General features: G+C 42.7%; 1 protein-coding gene across 3 annotated transcripts in view; it reads left to right on the top strand.

Moving 5' to 3' along the window:
* The window catches only part of PDLIM4 (PDZ and LIM domain 4), a 94,150-nt gene that overhangs the window by 14,744 nt on the left and 61,742 nt on the right, over positions 1 to 17,664 (top strand). For all 3 annotated transcript variants that reach the window (XM_045027930.1, XM_045027929.1, XM_045027928.1), the window contains exon 2: positions 6,286 to 6,437. In XM_045027930.1, coding sequence (XP_044883865.1) covers positions 6,286 to 6,437 — 152 coding nt within the window. The remainder of the gene's footprint in view (positions 1 to 6,285; positions 6,438 to 17,664) is intronic.

Below are 17,664 nucleotides of genomic sequence, written 5' to 3'. Positions count from 1 at the left end.
GACCGAGGATCTGATCCTCTTTTTGCTTGCACAGCTATAAAACAGGAGCAGTTGCACTGAAGTCTTTCAGTTTACACCTGTATAAAGGAGAATCAGGCTGAGAAATTTTGAGTTCCCCCAGTTTCTTCTAAATATTCATATGTCAGAAGAGGGAGGTGACAACTGTCCAGGGGCTTTTGAGCAGGATCAGCTGCAAAGAATTTTAAATATATAAAATTAAAGTAGATATTCTTCCACATATACTTCGGGACCAGCTGGAAATGCTAACTGTACACAAGTGATTATTGCACAGTATTTGCCCCCTCTCTTGCAATATGATCACACCCTTGTGCCCCTATGCAATCCCGCTGACTTCACTGGGATAAAAGGCTCTGTGCAAAACTCAACATACAGACAGCCCACATACTGAAGAGTTTACAATATAGACAAAGCGGGCACAGAATAGACAAGATGTACTGGAAATCCCAGAGGGGGAATCCCATATTGACTCACTTCTTTTGGCCATCATGGAAAAATTGAGTCTTCGCTTAATAGTCTCCAGGGAAGGTATCCCAAAGTGTATGCCAAAATGTTGGCTTCCTCAAATAGCTTGAAGTGATAACAGGTGGCTCTGCTCGATAACAGTTGCAGATGTTGATAGTGAGTGTTTTTATTTTTAACTGTTTCCATTGGAATTAAAAAAAAATCTTCATGGAAATATGGAGATTATGGGGCAGATCACTGGCTGGTATAAATTGTCATAACTCCGTTGCAAACAGCTTACTTCAGCTGAGGATCTGTCTGCATGGATCATGAATATTGTCTTAGATTTTGTAATAGGTTTTTTTTTTTTTACATAACCTTAACTATGGAACAGTTTTGTTTTGACACTTGTCCCTTGTAATAAAAGTTTGTTTTCAACAATGATAATTTCCAGCATCCTTATTGTCACAAAGCCTCAATAGATTATTCACAGATCATTATTTTGTCTTAAAAACACCCCATTCTAGTTCATTACCTTCAGAAGCACGCACAAGGAAAGTTCCTTTGAAAATTGTCCAGAGCTCTGGTTAGAAAGTGACTTCAGAGGGATATAGAAGAAATTAATAAAATGGGCTGGCACAGATATTTAGTAATGTTTAATTCCCTAATCCGTGCATGCTCACTCTCAGACCCTGCTGGCATATACTTCATTCATGTCACATGTACTTTGGTCATTGATCAAAGCAGGCTCCAGGTCTAGCCGACTGGAGGCATGGATCAATCTGCCAAAAGCCCTGTGCCAAAAATCTCATTTGATTTATGCCACTTTAACTCCCCTGATTTTCAGAACATGCCCTTTAGTGAATTCAAGTCAGCCTGAAACACAAAATTACTGGGGAAAAAATCATTAATACAAGTTAAGGGTGCCCTGGGGATAGCTTTTACCTTTCCAGAACATGGAGTTCAGCAGAAACTAAGGAATACAGAGTTAAGGCAAATGCCCAAAGTGGGTTTCAAACTTCAAAGTTGCAGGCCAAGGAGGCATTAAGTGGCCCATTCATCTCACTGAGATGTTCTCAGAGGAAAGAGAATACTCCATGTTGATGAACATAGCTTGAAGCAATAGCTCTGAGATGGGTGAACTGAACCATTCATGTCAGTGGGTGCTCCCTTCCTGCCAGCAGTGCAGGAGAGTTTCTGATGTGTGTTATGCACACTGGTTCCTAGCCCCTCACCCCAGTGTTTTTGGTCATTGCTCTGAGCATGCCTGTTCTAAGCTCCCCTTCCAGAGGGGCTGGGCTTCCCCAAATCCCAGCTCACATGGGGGTAGGGAGGAGGGCTTGGATACTGCAGAAAGGAAAGCCCCCACCCCAGAACTTGGCTCACATAAGGGAAAGGGAGGGGGGTCAGACTGTAAGATGGGCAGGGAACCCCAGATCCCAGCTCACATAGGATGGCAGAGAGAGGGATGCCCATGTCCCTGTTGTCCCCTAGTTCCCTGCTATTCAACCCATGTCCCCTTCCCCGTGCCCTTCACCTGAGACCCCTGCCTCTCTCCCCTCCCCTCCCCCCCATCACCATTTGTCCCCTTTTTTGATGCAGCCCTAAACCTCTCTCGCCCCCATTCCCCTCCTCCTCCCCCAAAAGGCCCCTCCCCTTCCAGTAAAATCATTTGCGTATCTAATTACAATTTTTTTTATTACATTCCAGAAAATAATCTCCTCACATGCCCCTCCTCCCCCAACAGAGACAGATTTTACAGATATGCCTCAACCCTTTTCAGATTTCTGCCCAAGGAGGGTCAGGTTCAGAGGCCTACTGCTTATCCCCTTGAGCTCTCCAGCTGGTGTGAAACTTCCAAGGCTAACAATCCTATTAATTCGGCTCTCTCCACACTCAGGATAATCAATTTGGCACGAAAATCTGGCCTGTGGGTCAGGTTTGCGACAAGCCAAACTGAAGAGGCAAAATGTTTTCGAAGTAACCTTTTAGTTTTGATTTCCCCAAAGAGCTGGTAGATTCCATGTCTGTACTCTTTTGGAGTAACTTACGAGCACTGGACACCCTGCTACAATGAATTAAGCCCTGGTCTGATGTCTGTGTGTCCAAAAATGAGTTGCCGGAATCTCTCAATTTATAAGAAAAGCTGTTTTGTTTCTCCTTGGAGTTATATCTTGGGAACCCCTTGTTCAAATGGCCCCAAATTTGGATCAATGTCAGAACCGGAGGGTACCAAATTTCAAGGCTACCCATGCGTAACCATGGAGATTTTAGAGCAGTTAGAGTCAAGCTTTAAACACAAACCTGGTTTTAACTACAGTAAGGTTGTTACCTTGCTATAAAAGATCCCTTATCCAATTAGTGTGGCAACAACCAGACATAACTTCACATTTTCCTGCCTATAAAGGCCCTGGTCCTGACCTAGGATTCTTCTGTGGGTCCCTGTATCCATGCAGAGTCCCACTGAAGCCAGTGTGATTCTGCACTGAAGCCAATGTTGAGTCTGCCCTAGAACAGAGATTCTCAACCTTTTTCTTCCCGAGCTCCCCTGCCCCCCAACATGCTATAAAAACTCCACAGCCCATCTGTGCCACAACTGATTTTCTGCATATAAAAGCCAGGGCTGGTGTTAGGTGGTAGCAAGCAGGGCAGTTGCCTGGAGCCCCATGCCCAAGGGTCCCCCATGAAGCTACATTGCTCAGGTTTTGGCTTCAGCCCTGGGTGGCAGGCTTCAGGGCACAAGCTTAAGAGCCATATGATGGGGCTTTGGCTTCAGCCCTGGGCCCCAGTGAGTCTAATGCTGATCTTTTTGGCAGACCCCTTGAAACCTGCTCGAGGTCGCCCAGGGGACCCCAGACCCCTGGTTGAGAAACACTGTCCTAGAAGATTCAAATGCAGTTGGGGCCAAAGCCAGCACGTTAGAGGCCCCCATTAATATCCACTTCTCAGTGGCTTGAATTTGGCTCAGAATGTGAATGGGATCATCTCACTGCTGTAAATCTGGAGAAGTTGGCTTGTGGTGCTTTAAACATAATTCAGCAACCAATACAAATGTTGGGCCTGACACATATTACTACCTCCCAGTTACTAAAGGACCAGTGTTTATATCCCAAACAAATGAGACCTTGAAAGGCATTTCCATGAATAGCGTAAAATAATTCCAATATGAAAAAGTTGCCAAAGTAATTTTAAATAAATTGCAAACTAAAAATAGGAAACCACAAAGAACTCTGTTTATGAATGGCTTATTCTCCAAGTAAGCTCTGATTTAGTTGAGCTGAATGGTGGGGGAAAACCCTATCGTGAATCTAGATTTTACTTGGACACTTTCATCACAGTGGAGCCTAAAAATGAAGGAGTTGGAAAGCCCAATGGTTTGTACAGAACAAAATAAGCCATCTGAAAACACTGAAAAGTAAATGAGAAATGCTGATTCATAATGTCAAAAGCATCAAAGGGCCTAGTGCAGGTTGCTTGTTCTGTTTAGACACGAAAAGAGGTTCTGATCTCCCCATAAGCCCTTAGAGTTCATGCCCCACTGGTACTCGGTACCCATCATCATGAAAGAGGTATTCTATGACAAGTGGCATGGTCAGTATGTTTTAAACTGAATACTCCCTGCCCTGTTCACTCAATGTCTTTCCACATTAATCCTGCCAGGGGAACAAGTTGTGCCCACAGAGGGCTCTGTGTGGTGCTGAGGCCGGATCAGAACATGAATTCATATAATACTCCTCGCCAATACAAAATGGGCCTCAAAATCAAAATGTCTATCTGAGCCTCTCTATTAGCCAGGTGATATTGCTATTGCCCTGGTCTCCCTCTCACCCCGCGTCTGTCTCACTACATCCGTCATATTTAAACTTAGACTGTGCTCTCTTTAAGGCAAGAATCATGTTTGTGCTTGTTTATTAAGGTCCCTAGTATGTCTCTGGAGGCTCAGAATAAATAACACACTGCAGTGTGCATGCCGGGTGGCATCCAGAAATCAACCAGGGCCTGAATTGGGTCCCAAGTGTTTGATACAATTGATATATGTGGTTTGTTACCGAGTTTGTTCCTTGCATCCATCCAAACAATGCATATAAGGGAGGCAGTATGGAGCTGAGTAGTGATCCTGGTTTTTGAATCACATGTTGAATATAGCATAGGAAATTTACTTTCTAGGGATGTAAATTGTAGGGATTTTTTTGTTTAAAAACATTTTCCTCTTAAAGACCCTCTGAAATGACCAAGTCACAATATTGGAGAATTTCCCTTTCACTTTATTCTCAAACCAAACAATCATCTTTATGTCGTTAATACTGTCATTCTATAGCAGCAGGCTGATCACCTGCAATCCATATAAAAAAGCATAGTTCCATTTAAGAGTAAGATACAACAGAGATCACGGGTTGTGTGTAAGAGGAAAAAAATCAAAGCCAAAGAGTTTTCCATGAGAAAGTGCAGATGCCAAGAGAGACAGTTGTTAGAGGCTGTAATTCCATGACTAATTTGTAGTTTATACTTGGATAGGAAGGTGGAAACTCTAGTCGATCCTAAATTAGACTTCCTTTTAATCCTAATCTGTCTGTCAGAGATGTGCCTCGGTAATTCTGCAAAATAATATGTTGAAGCAGTCACGCATCTCTTGAGAGACAGGATTATTCTAGTATAAATAAAGACTGACATTAAATGGTATCCAAAAAACATCACATTTAAAATGCAATGAGAGATGAATAAATACAAAATCTAACAGACTGCACTTTCTCACCAGATAAACCATGCTGGTGACTCTCAGAGCAAGTGTGTGGAAGCATAAACAGATGCTATGAATGACTGAGGAGGAAATTTGAGGACAAACATTTAGCTATCAACAGTTTACACAGTTAGACACACATTTATTGGCAACTGTACTGCCTACATATTACATAATTTTTTATTTTTGCAAAAATTAGAAATATACTGGGCCAGATACAGGCAAAATGCCCACTGCTTTGAATAACTATGGCTCACTCAGACCTATAGTGTTCGGCCCTAAATCTGTACAATCCAACCACAACTGGTACCTGGACATGTCATTAGTTTCCCCAGAAAGGTATTCTAAGCTTAGTGAGATTTTGGCATTCATACAAAAACAGTAGGGGAAAAGTGATGGAGATTTAATAAGCATAATGATATTTCATGCAAGACTGGAAAGAGACATGTAATTTGAGCAGCAGTTGGGGAAAACTGATGTAGAATATCACACCTCTGAAGGAAGCTGTTAGCATAACTGCTAGGATGCTTCTCTTTGTTTTTGCAAAAAAAAAAACCCCACCAACTTTCATTTTTTCAGCACTCTTCAGAAGTTGGTTCTCAAGCATGTTATGGAGCCTGGGAACAGAGGCTGGGATTTTCAAAGGATCCCAAGGGATTTTAGGTGCCCAGATCCCTTTGAGTGAAGGGCTACATTACATTATTGAATGTAAAAAAGCAAGTTTGCAAAGAGAATGTTATCAAGTGCTCATGGAAGTCAATGGGAATCTTTTAATTTACTTCAAAGAGCTTTGAATCTAGAATCATCCGGTGTGTCTGCAGAACACAGTCTTCGGGAGAGAAAATAGGGCACCCCAAAATTGAGGCTACTTCTGAAAACACACCCAAACTGGTAAATATCTTCATCCCAGACAAAGCACAATGGCCCTCTCCATTGAAAACTGTTCACTCACAGCTGCTTTGGTAACAGGAAGTTTGCTACAGTCCCTTCCTTTCCAAAGAACCAGTCCTCTTTCTTTAACTGTTATGTGTTCTCACACAAAGCATCCTTTTTAGTAGCACTTTTTTTTTTCTTTCCTTGTGTAGATTAATCCTGGGAGTAAGGCAGCCATGGCTAACCTGTGCCCCGGAGATATTATTCTGGCAATTAATGGAGAGAGCACAGAAAACATGACTCATCTAGAAGCACAAAACAAGATCAAAGCATGTATGGACCAGCTGATGCTATCTGTGAACAGGTAAGTGTCTGCATTTTCCCTTCAAACACTTACACCTCTACATAGTAATTGTGTCCATATTTGTAACTAGATGTCCCCTTTCTTGAGGTGCTCTTCTGCAGCCCCATGGCAACCATGAGCACTTTCCTGTTTTCCTCTGAATCTCTGAGCTGTAGCCTCTTTCCTAGCTAGGGAGGACTGGAAGGGAGTTCGTGTTGGAGCAGATCTGATGCGACATCTTAATGTCCTAAAATAATCACATCTGAGTGACCCTAAGGGCTTGTCTACATGGGGACGCTCGGTGAAGTTAAAAGTAAATCTACTAAAGGTGTGAAGTCAACAAGCATAAATTAAAGGGCATTTCATTCAGGAGTAAAATGGCCATAGTACGTAGTTCACTGTAATTTAATCCTTGTCCAAGGATTCCAGGGAGGATTAAGGGCTTGTCAAAGCACATTAACTGTTAATGTGCATCAGTAGGTCCACTTGGACAGCTAGTACAAGGCAGGCTAGTGCGGGGTAAATTCACACCTTAGTTTGCGGCGAACTAATTGTTCACACGGACAAGCCCTTAATCCACCCTGGAATCCTTGGATGAGGATTAAATTACAGCAAATTATGGCCACTTTACTCCTGAATGAAACACCCTTTAATTTATGGATATTGACTTCACACCTTTTAGCTGATTCACTTTAACTGTCCTGAGTGTCCCTATACAAAGGTGGTCTAAGGGCTGGTCTACACTAGCTTCATCGCTGGGTAAAAGATCCACAACCCTGAGTAATGTAGTTAAATTGACTTCATCCCCGGTGTAGACAGTGCTAGGTCAGTGGAAGAATTCTTCTGTTGACCTAGCTACCGCTTCTCAGGGAGGTGGATTGCCTACGTCAGTGGGAGAATGCCTGCTGTCTGTGTAGGTAGTGTCTACACTGCAATGCTACAGCGGCGCAGCTGTGCCACTATAGCATTTAAGTGTAGACAAGCAGCCCCAAGTATTCCTTCCCCTCCCACCAAAAGGCTAAGCATGCTGCCTCTGTAACATTTCCTGCCTGTTTGTCCAGGGAGCAGGCCACTGGGACCAGGGCTTCATTTATACATTTCATTATTTTTTATCCATTCTTTCCTATTTACATTGGCCAGTTTGTCCCAGGATATCATGCAAAGTTGGTACATCTGCAAAAGACTGGTCACTGGTCTCAGAATAAAGAATGACACCGTAGTGTATCAATAGGTTTGTTTCTTAATGTGCCCCAATGGTTTGTGTATCTGCTCCAGGTAAACAAATGCTTTTAGAATGACGTTATAGAAAAGGTAGATATGGCAATATATATTCCAGGTCATTTGTATTTGAATTTGCATGAGCACACTCTAGGGCTTTTGGTAGAAGCAGATTTACATGTCTAAACATCCAGGCCTGTTCCCACTGAAAAACTCCCATTGATTTCAACGGGAGCACTCTTGGAACTGAAATCTGGACTTGGAGAAGCACCACATACATAGCACCTATTACCTTAATCTCTTTTGTCTACGTGCCTTAGCACACTTTCCAACCTCTGCTGAGTGTTTAAACTTTTAGGAATGATTTAAAGCAAAACAAAAGTTCATGTAAATGGATTTTGTTTTTCTTTCCACCGGAATTCATTCCCTGGCCAAATGTTTCTAATTAAATCACAAATTACTATAATTGTCCAGCCAAATGAGTGAGTTTTATGAGGCACATTAATGACTGATGTGATCTGTGATAGATATAAGTACATTTATAAGATTTTCCACTTCATGTTAAAAAGGCATTTCCTTGCGTAAAGAGCTACCATTCACTGTTTATACTTCCTTTTAAAAATTGTTTAGATTTTTGGACCTTCAAACCTGGTCTGAAATCTAAGTAACTAGTTATTGGTGTTTCACAAAGCCATAGCCTTATTCCTATGTGTACAGTTTGGTCATTTATAAACAGCTATCATAAATAAAGTAGAACTCTCTTTTAACATTAATATTTTAGTAGTATCCAGAGACCCCGGTCAAGTTTGGATCCCATTGTGCCAGGTCCTGGAGGAACAGAGTATATAGTCCTTGCCTCAAAGAGGTTAAGTGACTTGTTTCACAGAAAGCTGCTTCACAAGCAGAGTTTCATATAACAAGAGAGGATCTATCAGGACTGCCACATCTCTGCTTCCCACAGCGAGTGGCTTTAGTAAGAGTGGCCTGTCTCTTCACAAAGTGGGGTTGTAGCGAGACTGGGACACAGGGATTTCTCCTTACTCCTCTCCACACAATGTGGTAACACTTCTCTGCTCCTTCTCCCCCTCCTTCTCTGCTTTACCATTTCCCCTTGGAACTACAATGTGTCAAGGGGCTACCTGAAATGATTAGGGGTTTGGAACGGGTCCCATATGAGGAGAGATTAAAGAGGCTAGGACTTTTCAGCTTGGAAAAGAGGACACTAAGGGGGGGATATGATAGAGGTATATAAAATCATGAGTGATGTGGAGAAAGTGAATAAGGAAAAGTTATTTACTTGTTCCCATAATATAAGAACTAGGAGACACCAAATGAAATTAATGAGCAGCAGATTTAAAACAATTAAAAGAAAGTTCTTCTTCACACAGTGCACAGTCAACCTGTGGAACTCCTTGCCTGAGGAGATTGTGAAAGCAAGGACTATAACAGGGTTTAAAAGAGAACTAGATAAATTCATGGAGGTTAAGTCCATTAATGGCTATTAGCCAGGATGGGTAAGGAATGGTGTCCCTAGCCTCTGTCTGTCAGAGGGTGGAGATGGATGGCAGGAGAGAGATCACTTGATCATTGCCTGTTAGGTTCACTCCCTCTGGGGAACCTGGCATTGGCCTCTGTTGGCAGACAGGATGCTGGCCTGGATGGACCTTTGGTCTGACCCAGTTCTTATGTTCTTCAAGGGGACTAGCACAGTGGAACCTTCTTATGCTGGAGTAAAGCTTCACTGTAGGTGACCCTCCACTGAAATGCATTGAAATGGAGCTCTCACTCCACTAAAATGGAGTATCATCCTATGTGAATTCATGAAGGGCACAAACAAATCCCCTACTGATGTCAGTCAGAGTTTTTCCATTAACTTTAATGGGAGCTGGATCAGGCAGGCCATTGTTATGATCAGATTCCAGTGTATACAGAGCAACCAATATATTACATTTGAAGACATGGGATGCTGGCACCAGAACATTGTAACAATCTTTATTATACAGGGTCCTCAGGTTCTCAGGCAGAGGATCTTACAGCTAGTCAGGCTGCTTTATGGAAGCTCAGTCTGTTTAGTTTATCCAAGAGAAGGCTAAGAGATTACTTGATCACGGTCTGTAGGTTGCTCTGAGGAAGATTTCTGATAGTAGATGACTCTTTAGTTTAGCAGACAAAGGCATGACAAGATCCAATGGCCAGAAGCTGAAACCAGGTAAATTTAGACTAGAAATAAAGTGGACACACATTTTTAACAGTCGGGGTAATTAACCTTTGCAACAATTTACCAAGAGATGTAGCAGATTCTATCATTTGGGATTAGATTTTTAAAGATATTCAGGTATTACTGTGCTCATTATTGTAACATATAACTGATTTAGGAGTCTAAATCTCATTTTCAAAAGAGATTTTGGCACTTATGAAGCTCATAAGTGCCTAAATCTCTTTTGAAAATAAGATTTAGGTTCCTAAAGCAGTCAGGGATCATAATGCTGAGTGCAGCTACACCTAAATACCTTTAAAAATTGGGGCCCTGAAGTCTTTATATGGGATTTGATGTCTTTCTAAATGAGATGCTCTAAGTCAACCACAAGTTAACACCTTGATGCAGCAATGGATGGGTGAGATTCTTTGGGCTCTGTTACACAGGATGGCAAACTGTGTAGGCACCTGATAACATGTGGCCAGTTACTGGGCCAGATAAAAGGACCCAGGCATCCATCCATACACAATTCCCATTGACTTCCACAAAAATAATACTGATGTACCCGAGGACAGAGTTGGCTACAAAGTAACCATTTACTATGTGCTTTAACTTAGGCCTGGTCTACACTGGGGGGTTTGATCTAAGTTATGCAGCTTCAGTTATGTGAATAACGTAGCTGAAGGCAATGTACTTAGATCAACTTACCATGATGTCTTCATCGCGCTGATTCGACTGCTGCCACTCCCCCATCGACTCTGCCTGTGCCTCTCACCGAACTGGAGTACAGAAGATGACGGGAGAGCGCTCGGGGATCGATTTATCGTGTCTAGACTAGACATGATAAATCGATCCCCGCTGGATTGATCGCTGCCCTCCGATCCGGCCGTTAGTGAAGACATACCCTTAGACTGGATCCTGCAGTTGTTTCATATATGAATACGTAGTTATTTATAAAGAAAATATACCCTTATGGCTATTCTGCCAATATAAGTTAATTAGTGTAATATTTAAATAAGGCCTTTCTCCTGATAGGAAAAATTGAATAGTTTATTTTGTACAGTAAGGCAGGCAACTACAGTAACACTTCATTAGCTCTATTTTTAGCTTGGCCCAAACTGAGTGTTTGGTGACATGGCTGTTGGATTTCTCTGCTCAGTCCTGAATGATCTGTTGAGTTCCAGATAATCTTGCCCAATAATTAGTCATTGCTGAAGTCTGATCCAGGGCTATGTCATCAGTGAAAATGAATCACCATTCAAGAGCAGCCTTTCTAAGAAAGAAGTGAGATCATTTGAGTGAGGGAACTACCTCTGGGGATAACAAGGATTTTTTTTTTAATTGTCTAGTGTTACTATCCTCACAGTAGTGAAAATCTGCAAGTTTCCCATGCATTAGAAGTCATTTAGCCTGCACGGAGTCAGCTGACATACACTTGTGTCTGTCTATGAAAAACCAGAGGCAGTAGATTTGCATATGGGACACTGGTGCCCTTGCACTGTGCTATCAGCCTCCAGGCCTGCATTAGGTAGCTGGTTAGGTGCCAGTTTTTGTAGAGTGCCTCCTGCCATGCCCCCCACAACTCTGCACCATTTGGAAGCTGTACAAGTATGGCTGTGATGCTGGCTCCCACCACAGTATCCGTGGTAGAAGGCTGGCACACACCAATCTGGCTACCTCTGCAAAGGAGTTCACTAAAGGTGCTCCCACCGCTCCCCATTCCACACCACCACCACCAATTAGGGCTGAGAGCTGCCACCTCCACAGCTCTGGCTCACCGACCCCCAGCATAGCTTCTGGGAGGGAGTCTTCCCCATTAAGGGTTCCCTTTCACTAATGAGGCTCCAGCCCAGCCACCGCATGGCCAGAAAGCTGGTTGGGGGATGCAAAATAATGCCTAACAGCACCGTCTCTGTCAACTGTAGGCCATTCATGAGCCAAAACACTCTTACGGTTACTTACTTAATTTTCTCTCCGGCTTTGGGTTAAGAGGATAGATCTTTCCATAGCAGCCAGTGCAGTCAGTTGACATACTTACGTTAACTTCATGATTGGTAAACCATCAAAGGTTTGGATATGGTCCAGACAAGCATACAGAACAACTTGAGTCTGTCCAATTCGTCTGGAGTTCTTCCAGGGTCTAGTTTTCCATGAGATTTGAGCCACTTCCATTTCTGATCAGGGCTGGAGGTACAAAAGGCCAGCCTCTTTTGTGGTATTTTTCATTGGCTTTGCACTACACTAGATTTGCAGAATCTAGCTCTTTAGGGATTTGCTTTGAACTGAGTTCTAAAAAGACACCGAGATGCAGGGTGTTGACCACTTCTTACTCCTGTGCAAGTACTGCACATATTTCTGAGACACGAAATTCTTACACCGACGCCCTCCTATCTCAGTGATTACGTGAACGTTTTCCAAGTTGTGTCCTTAACGTGTTTCACTTCTTTGTTTTCTTCTAGCTAAAAAGTAATTTGCAGGTCAGCAAAATCTTTTTTTTTTAAATTTGCTTATTTTTTAGCTCACAAATTAAAACAAAAGTGGGGGATGTGTGAGTAAAACATGTTTGAGATAGCAGGGTTATTTATTGTTTTGTTACTCTTTTGTATTTGCTGAGTGAGTACTTATGGAATTTGGTGCTGCAAATATTTTGCCAAATAAGGCATCACCCAAATCCAGTGTGACTAATCATCATGTAAAGAGAGTAGAGGACCTCTCAATGAACATCTTTCATCCTTTTGTTTCTTTTGGGGCTTTCCATCCAACACTCTTTTCTCACTGAACTCTCGACATTATGTGCTATTCAGATATGTAACAAGATTGTTTTTGTTTTCAGATTGTGTTCATCAAATGCCCTTTGACTCCCACTGGAAAGTTCAGCAGGAAAATCAGAGACTAGATGAATAATTTATAAAAAAGAAAGAAGTCTGATCTTTTGAAAGAAAACAGATTAGCAGCCCTGGACACACTAACGGCCTGAGTTTTAGAGGTGCTGATCAACCACATCCCTCGTTGACTTTGGGAGTTGTGGGTTGAACAGCCCATCTGTAAAACTGGGTCATATAAGGCACTCAGATACTGTGCTGGTGCGCATGATATAAAAACCCAGAGTGACTGAAAATGTATTCAGGACAGAGTTGGTGCAGCATAGGCAATGAAAACTTTCCTACGCTGCCCAGCCTGTGCACCTGAACAATATTTTGGAAGGAGCACCTCAAGCAGTAGGTCTTTCACCATCATGTGGGATCTGTTGATAAGGGGCAGAGATGACTTTATGGATAGATTGCAAATAGTTCTCTGTGTAGTTGACATAAGAGCAGTGTTGGTTATGATGGGTCAGATAAGCTATAATTTATTTTTTCTATTCCCTGATTGAATAGCTGCATAAACACTCCCAGCACAAATACAAACACACATGCAATTTTTTGGGGGGAGGGATAGCTCAGTGGTTTGCGCATTGGCCTGCTAAACCCAGGGTTGTGAGTTCAGTCCTTGAAGGGGCCACTTAGGGATCTGGGGCAAAAATTGGTTCTGCTAGTAAAGGCAGGGGGCTGGACTCAATGACCTTTCAAGGTCCCTTCCAGTTCTAGGAGATTGGCATATCTCCAATTATTACCTTTTTTTTAATTACCTAAGGTACTGTTAGCTGAATGTCCAGACTGTTTATAGATTTCAAAGCCAGAAGAAGGCAGAGCACTTGAAATTTCATTTTTCCAAATGGCATCCGCTCTCTTTACAGTTGCCTAAGGTTTGCGGTGTTCTTTCAGTAGGAGACAAGCTAGTGATACCAGTGGATACATAATTGCATTGGAACTGAAGACTGAGGGGCTGATGCTGCTCCCATTGCCCTCAATAGACAGAACTGGGGAGCTCTTGACAAGTTTGTGCCCAGTCCTGCACAGGTTTGCAAGGAAGGGGAGAGGGTGCAAGGAGATTCCTTTGGTACCTGTGCTATCCCATCCACAAGGACTGTGTGTTGCTTTCCTTCCAGAGAGCGTGAGGTAATGCCCTTACTCCCCTGGGCTGGCCATGTGCCTTGAGGAATGGATGTTTCAGCCTTTTCAACGATGCTGTAGAACAGTGTTTCTCCACAACCAGTCTGTGGACCAGCTCCGGTCCCTTAGATCTCCCGGACGCAGTTGAGGAAGGCAGCAAGGCAGTCCCTGGTATCAACAAGGTTGAGAAACACTGCTACAGAGGCTTTGTGGAGCCCCAGGAGCCAATGTTGTCTCAGGCACAACGTCTCCTCTAGCTCCAGCTGGAGCTGTCTGCCTCCGTACTGACTCCAGTGCAAGGCTGTATGGTATGTGTTTAATCTCTGATCTGTCCTCAGTTAGAGGACTATACCATGCTTTTATAAGAGGCTGCTTTCTATCTATCTATGATGTGGGGGCCTGATTCCGTTCCCACTGAAGTCAATGGCAAAACTCTTACTGGCTTCAGCAAGAGCAGGATTTTGCCTTTGGTGTGTGAGGCCATTCAAGGACACCCATGCTAGGGCAAATAAAGTAATACAGTAGCCCATTTGTTCAGAAATGAAGCAGAGGAAAATATTCCTCAGCCCCTGAATGAAGCCAGCTTGTATAACTGATTCACATGTGGTTACTGATGTAATGTATGAGAAATTACCTAGGCATTCCTATGAAAGGGGGCAGAAATTAGGGTCATGGTTAATGGCTTTCAGATCCAAGGGCAAGAGTTCAAGTGGGCTTAGTAGGCTACTAATGGCACATGTCTTCTGGTTTATGTGGGAGAAAGTAAGTGAGGGTGTAAATGAAGATTTAGCAGAACAATTTAGGATGACATCTTATAACTCAGCTGGCATGCTTCCATGTCATCTTTTCCTCCTCCTGTTAAATTTGGAGCCAAGGTAGCGTAATATATGGCTCATTCATCATCCTGAAATTGCCAAAGGAGAGTAAAATGGCAGGTTTACGGCAGCTGTTTAAAGAAGAGGTTATTTTTATTAATCAGCATGGCGCGCAGAGTTCTTTCTCGCAGAAACGCTCTATGGACATTCTGATATTTAATCATCAAACCTTTGCATTTGACTGGAGGCCAGAGATTTCAATTTAAAAAAAAAAAGTAAATTGATGATAAAATCATTGTATGGTAAATCTTGCCCAGGTTCATTTATTTGTAACAGAAGGTGGTTCTGAGTTATACAAATAACGAAAAGAAGCTTGAACTAGGAAGGCATGCTCATATATATATGAGACAGAACCTGCCTTCCTAGTTCATATATATACACACACACCTATAATAGACAAAGATGGGGAAAAATTTGGTATTGAAATATAGTAATACTGGCTATGCTGTCACACCCTCACACTCCTTTCCCTTTATAGCCTGGTAATACTAGAGTTCTGCTGTTGCCAGGGTTGATTGAATAAGTCACATGATCCTACAATGTACTGAGCCCTCTTAACTCCCATTGAAGACTATGAGTTGAAGGCACAAGCCCTAAAAATTCCGTGAACCAGAACACAAAACACATTATATAGTACACATGAATAGCCAACAGTTCACTGTTTGCAAGTCTGACAAGTGCAAGGATTCATCACAAAGAATATATTTTGCTGTATATATGAACTCTTGAAAATAGGTATCTTGCCTAAAAAATATTCTTAAATTTTGCTGTAAAAGGCATACCTTGGTTAATCATATTATGTAGATTTCAAGTTGCCTTTCAACTTCCTATATTTCTACTTTTTCTCAGATTGAAAGAGCACAACGGATTTTTTTTTATCCTAAACTATTTCCAAATTGTGACTTCTGTGAGACCCGACGTTGGGGTACTTTCAGTGTAAAATAGCTGGGAATGGTTACTTTGCAGTGTAATCACACATACAGACTGTTACCTCAAGTATCCATTTTTCCTGAAATTGTGGTTGTCCTGTGTCTCAGAGGTGGAACAGGTGCACAAATATACCATATGCATCTTTAATTGATTTTTCTGTACTGTCCTGAACTGAATTGCATTAGTCTGAAAAGTAACTATGTTAAAATGCCACTTACCAAAACTTCTCATTCTAATAGGCCTACTTTGGAATCAAACATAAATGTTTACTGCTTTTTGCCCTTGTTTGCCCTCCAAAACCAACAGCTATGGGAGAGTAAACGGGGTTCCATTCTGCCTCCTACATCATCAGCAGAATAGCTATCTGAGCTCCCAATGCAGAATGATTGCACCTTGAATTTCAGAGCCAGGATGAGTTTGCAGGAGTTAGGAATTCCAACTTTTTACTTGCACCCAGATCAGACTTGATATGATGTACTAGGGAGAGAATATACATGGAACCCAGTAGTGCCATTTTTACAGTCTCTTTTAGATGTGTAACCAAAGGTTAGAGTTGCGGTTAAAAATCGTAAAGAGCCAAATTCTGCCCTGCCGTTGAACTCCTATTGATGTCATCTGGAGCCTTGTGCAAAGATTAAGAGCCAGATTGTGCTTGCCTTATTCAGACATGTAGTTCTACCAAAGAATATAATTCACTCCAGTGCAAAGGGCCAGCATGAGGCCTATGCACCATTTAAGTTCCACTTAAGGCAAGTTTGAGAGGCCTTGCTGGTTCTCTGCGTGAGATGAATTTTACCTCAAATGGACAGGCACTGTGTGCTCACAAAAGGTGGCCTGGTAATGGTCCCTAAAACTCTCCAGAACATTGCATGGTCAATTTCCTTTTGCAGTCTGACTGTTTCCAATACTGTAAAAGTTTAATAAGGCTCCCTGGAGGGTAATGTCTTGGGTACAGTTGCTGGAAATCATGCAGTAATATTGCTGGGATATGGGAAATATTACTATATGTGACGGTCCCAAGTTTCCAGTAAATGTGCCACTGAAAAAAGGTGAATCACAGCTTCTCCTTTGGAACTCCTCAGGGTGTGATCCAGCAAAAAAATAACCACAGCCTTCCTGGCTGTGCAAAGCCCAGAAGGCAACATACCAGTTTAGCTGGGAGGAGGAAGTGAAACTCCATCTCCACAGAAAGTTATTGAAGTGCTCTGTAAAAGGCAAGGTGGGTGAATGAGCCCAAGAGTTCTGTACTTCCCAAGTCACAGGAACTTGCTTCTGAATCCCTGAAGCTCCAGGGCTGTATTAGCTACTCTCAGTGTGCCCTGGAAAACAGACAAGACTGTGGGTACGTCTACACTACGGGACTATTCCGAATTTGCATAAACCGGTTTTGTAAAACAGATTGTATAAAATCGAGTGCGCGCGGCCACACTAAACACATTAAATCGGTGGTGTGCGTCCACGGTCCGAGGCTAGCATCGACTTCTGGAGCGTTGCACTGTGGGTAGCTATTCCGTAGCTATCCCATAGTTCCCGCAGCCTCCCCCGCCCCTTGGAATTTCCGGGTTGAGATCCCAGAGCCTGATGGGGCAAAAATCATTGTCGCGGGTGGTTCTGGGTAAATGTCGTCAGTCACTCCTTCCTCTGGGAAAGCAACGGCAGACAAGCATTTCGCGCCCTTTTCCCCTGGATTGCCCTGGCAGATGCCATAGCATGGCAATCATGGAGCCTGTTTTGCCTTTTGTGACTGTCACCGTATGTGTACTAGATGCCGCTGACAGAGGCGATTCAGCAGCGCTACACAGCAGCATGCTTTTGCTTTTGCATGACAGCAGAGATGGTTACCAGCCATACTGCACCATCTACCAATCCATAAATTGGTAAAAAGTTGATCATGGCTACCAGTCGTTTTGCACCATTTGCTGCTGTCATAAGTGCCCCTGGCTGCTCTTAGCCAGGGGCGCAAAAGCCAAAATTGGGAATGACTCCCTAAGTCAATCCCTCCTTTTTGGTATCTAAAAATAGAATCAGTCCTGCCT

This window comes from Mauremys mutica, chromosome 8 (genome assembly GCF_020497125.1).
Source record: "Mauremys mutica isolate MM-2020 ecotype Southern chromosome 8, ASM2049712v1, whole genome shotgun sequence".
In the NCBI taxonomy this organism is placed as follows: Eukaryota; Metazoa; Chordata; order Testudines; family Geoemydidae; genus Mauremys; species Mauremys mutica.
The sequence above is the reverse complement of the archived record's forward strand: the minus strand, read 5'-3'. Positions and strand labels throughout refer to the sequence as shown.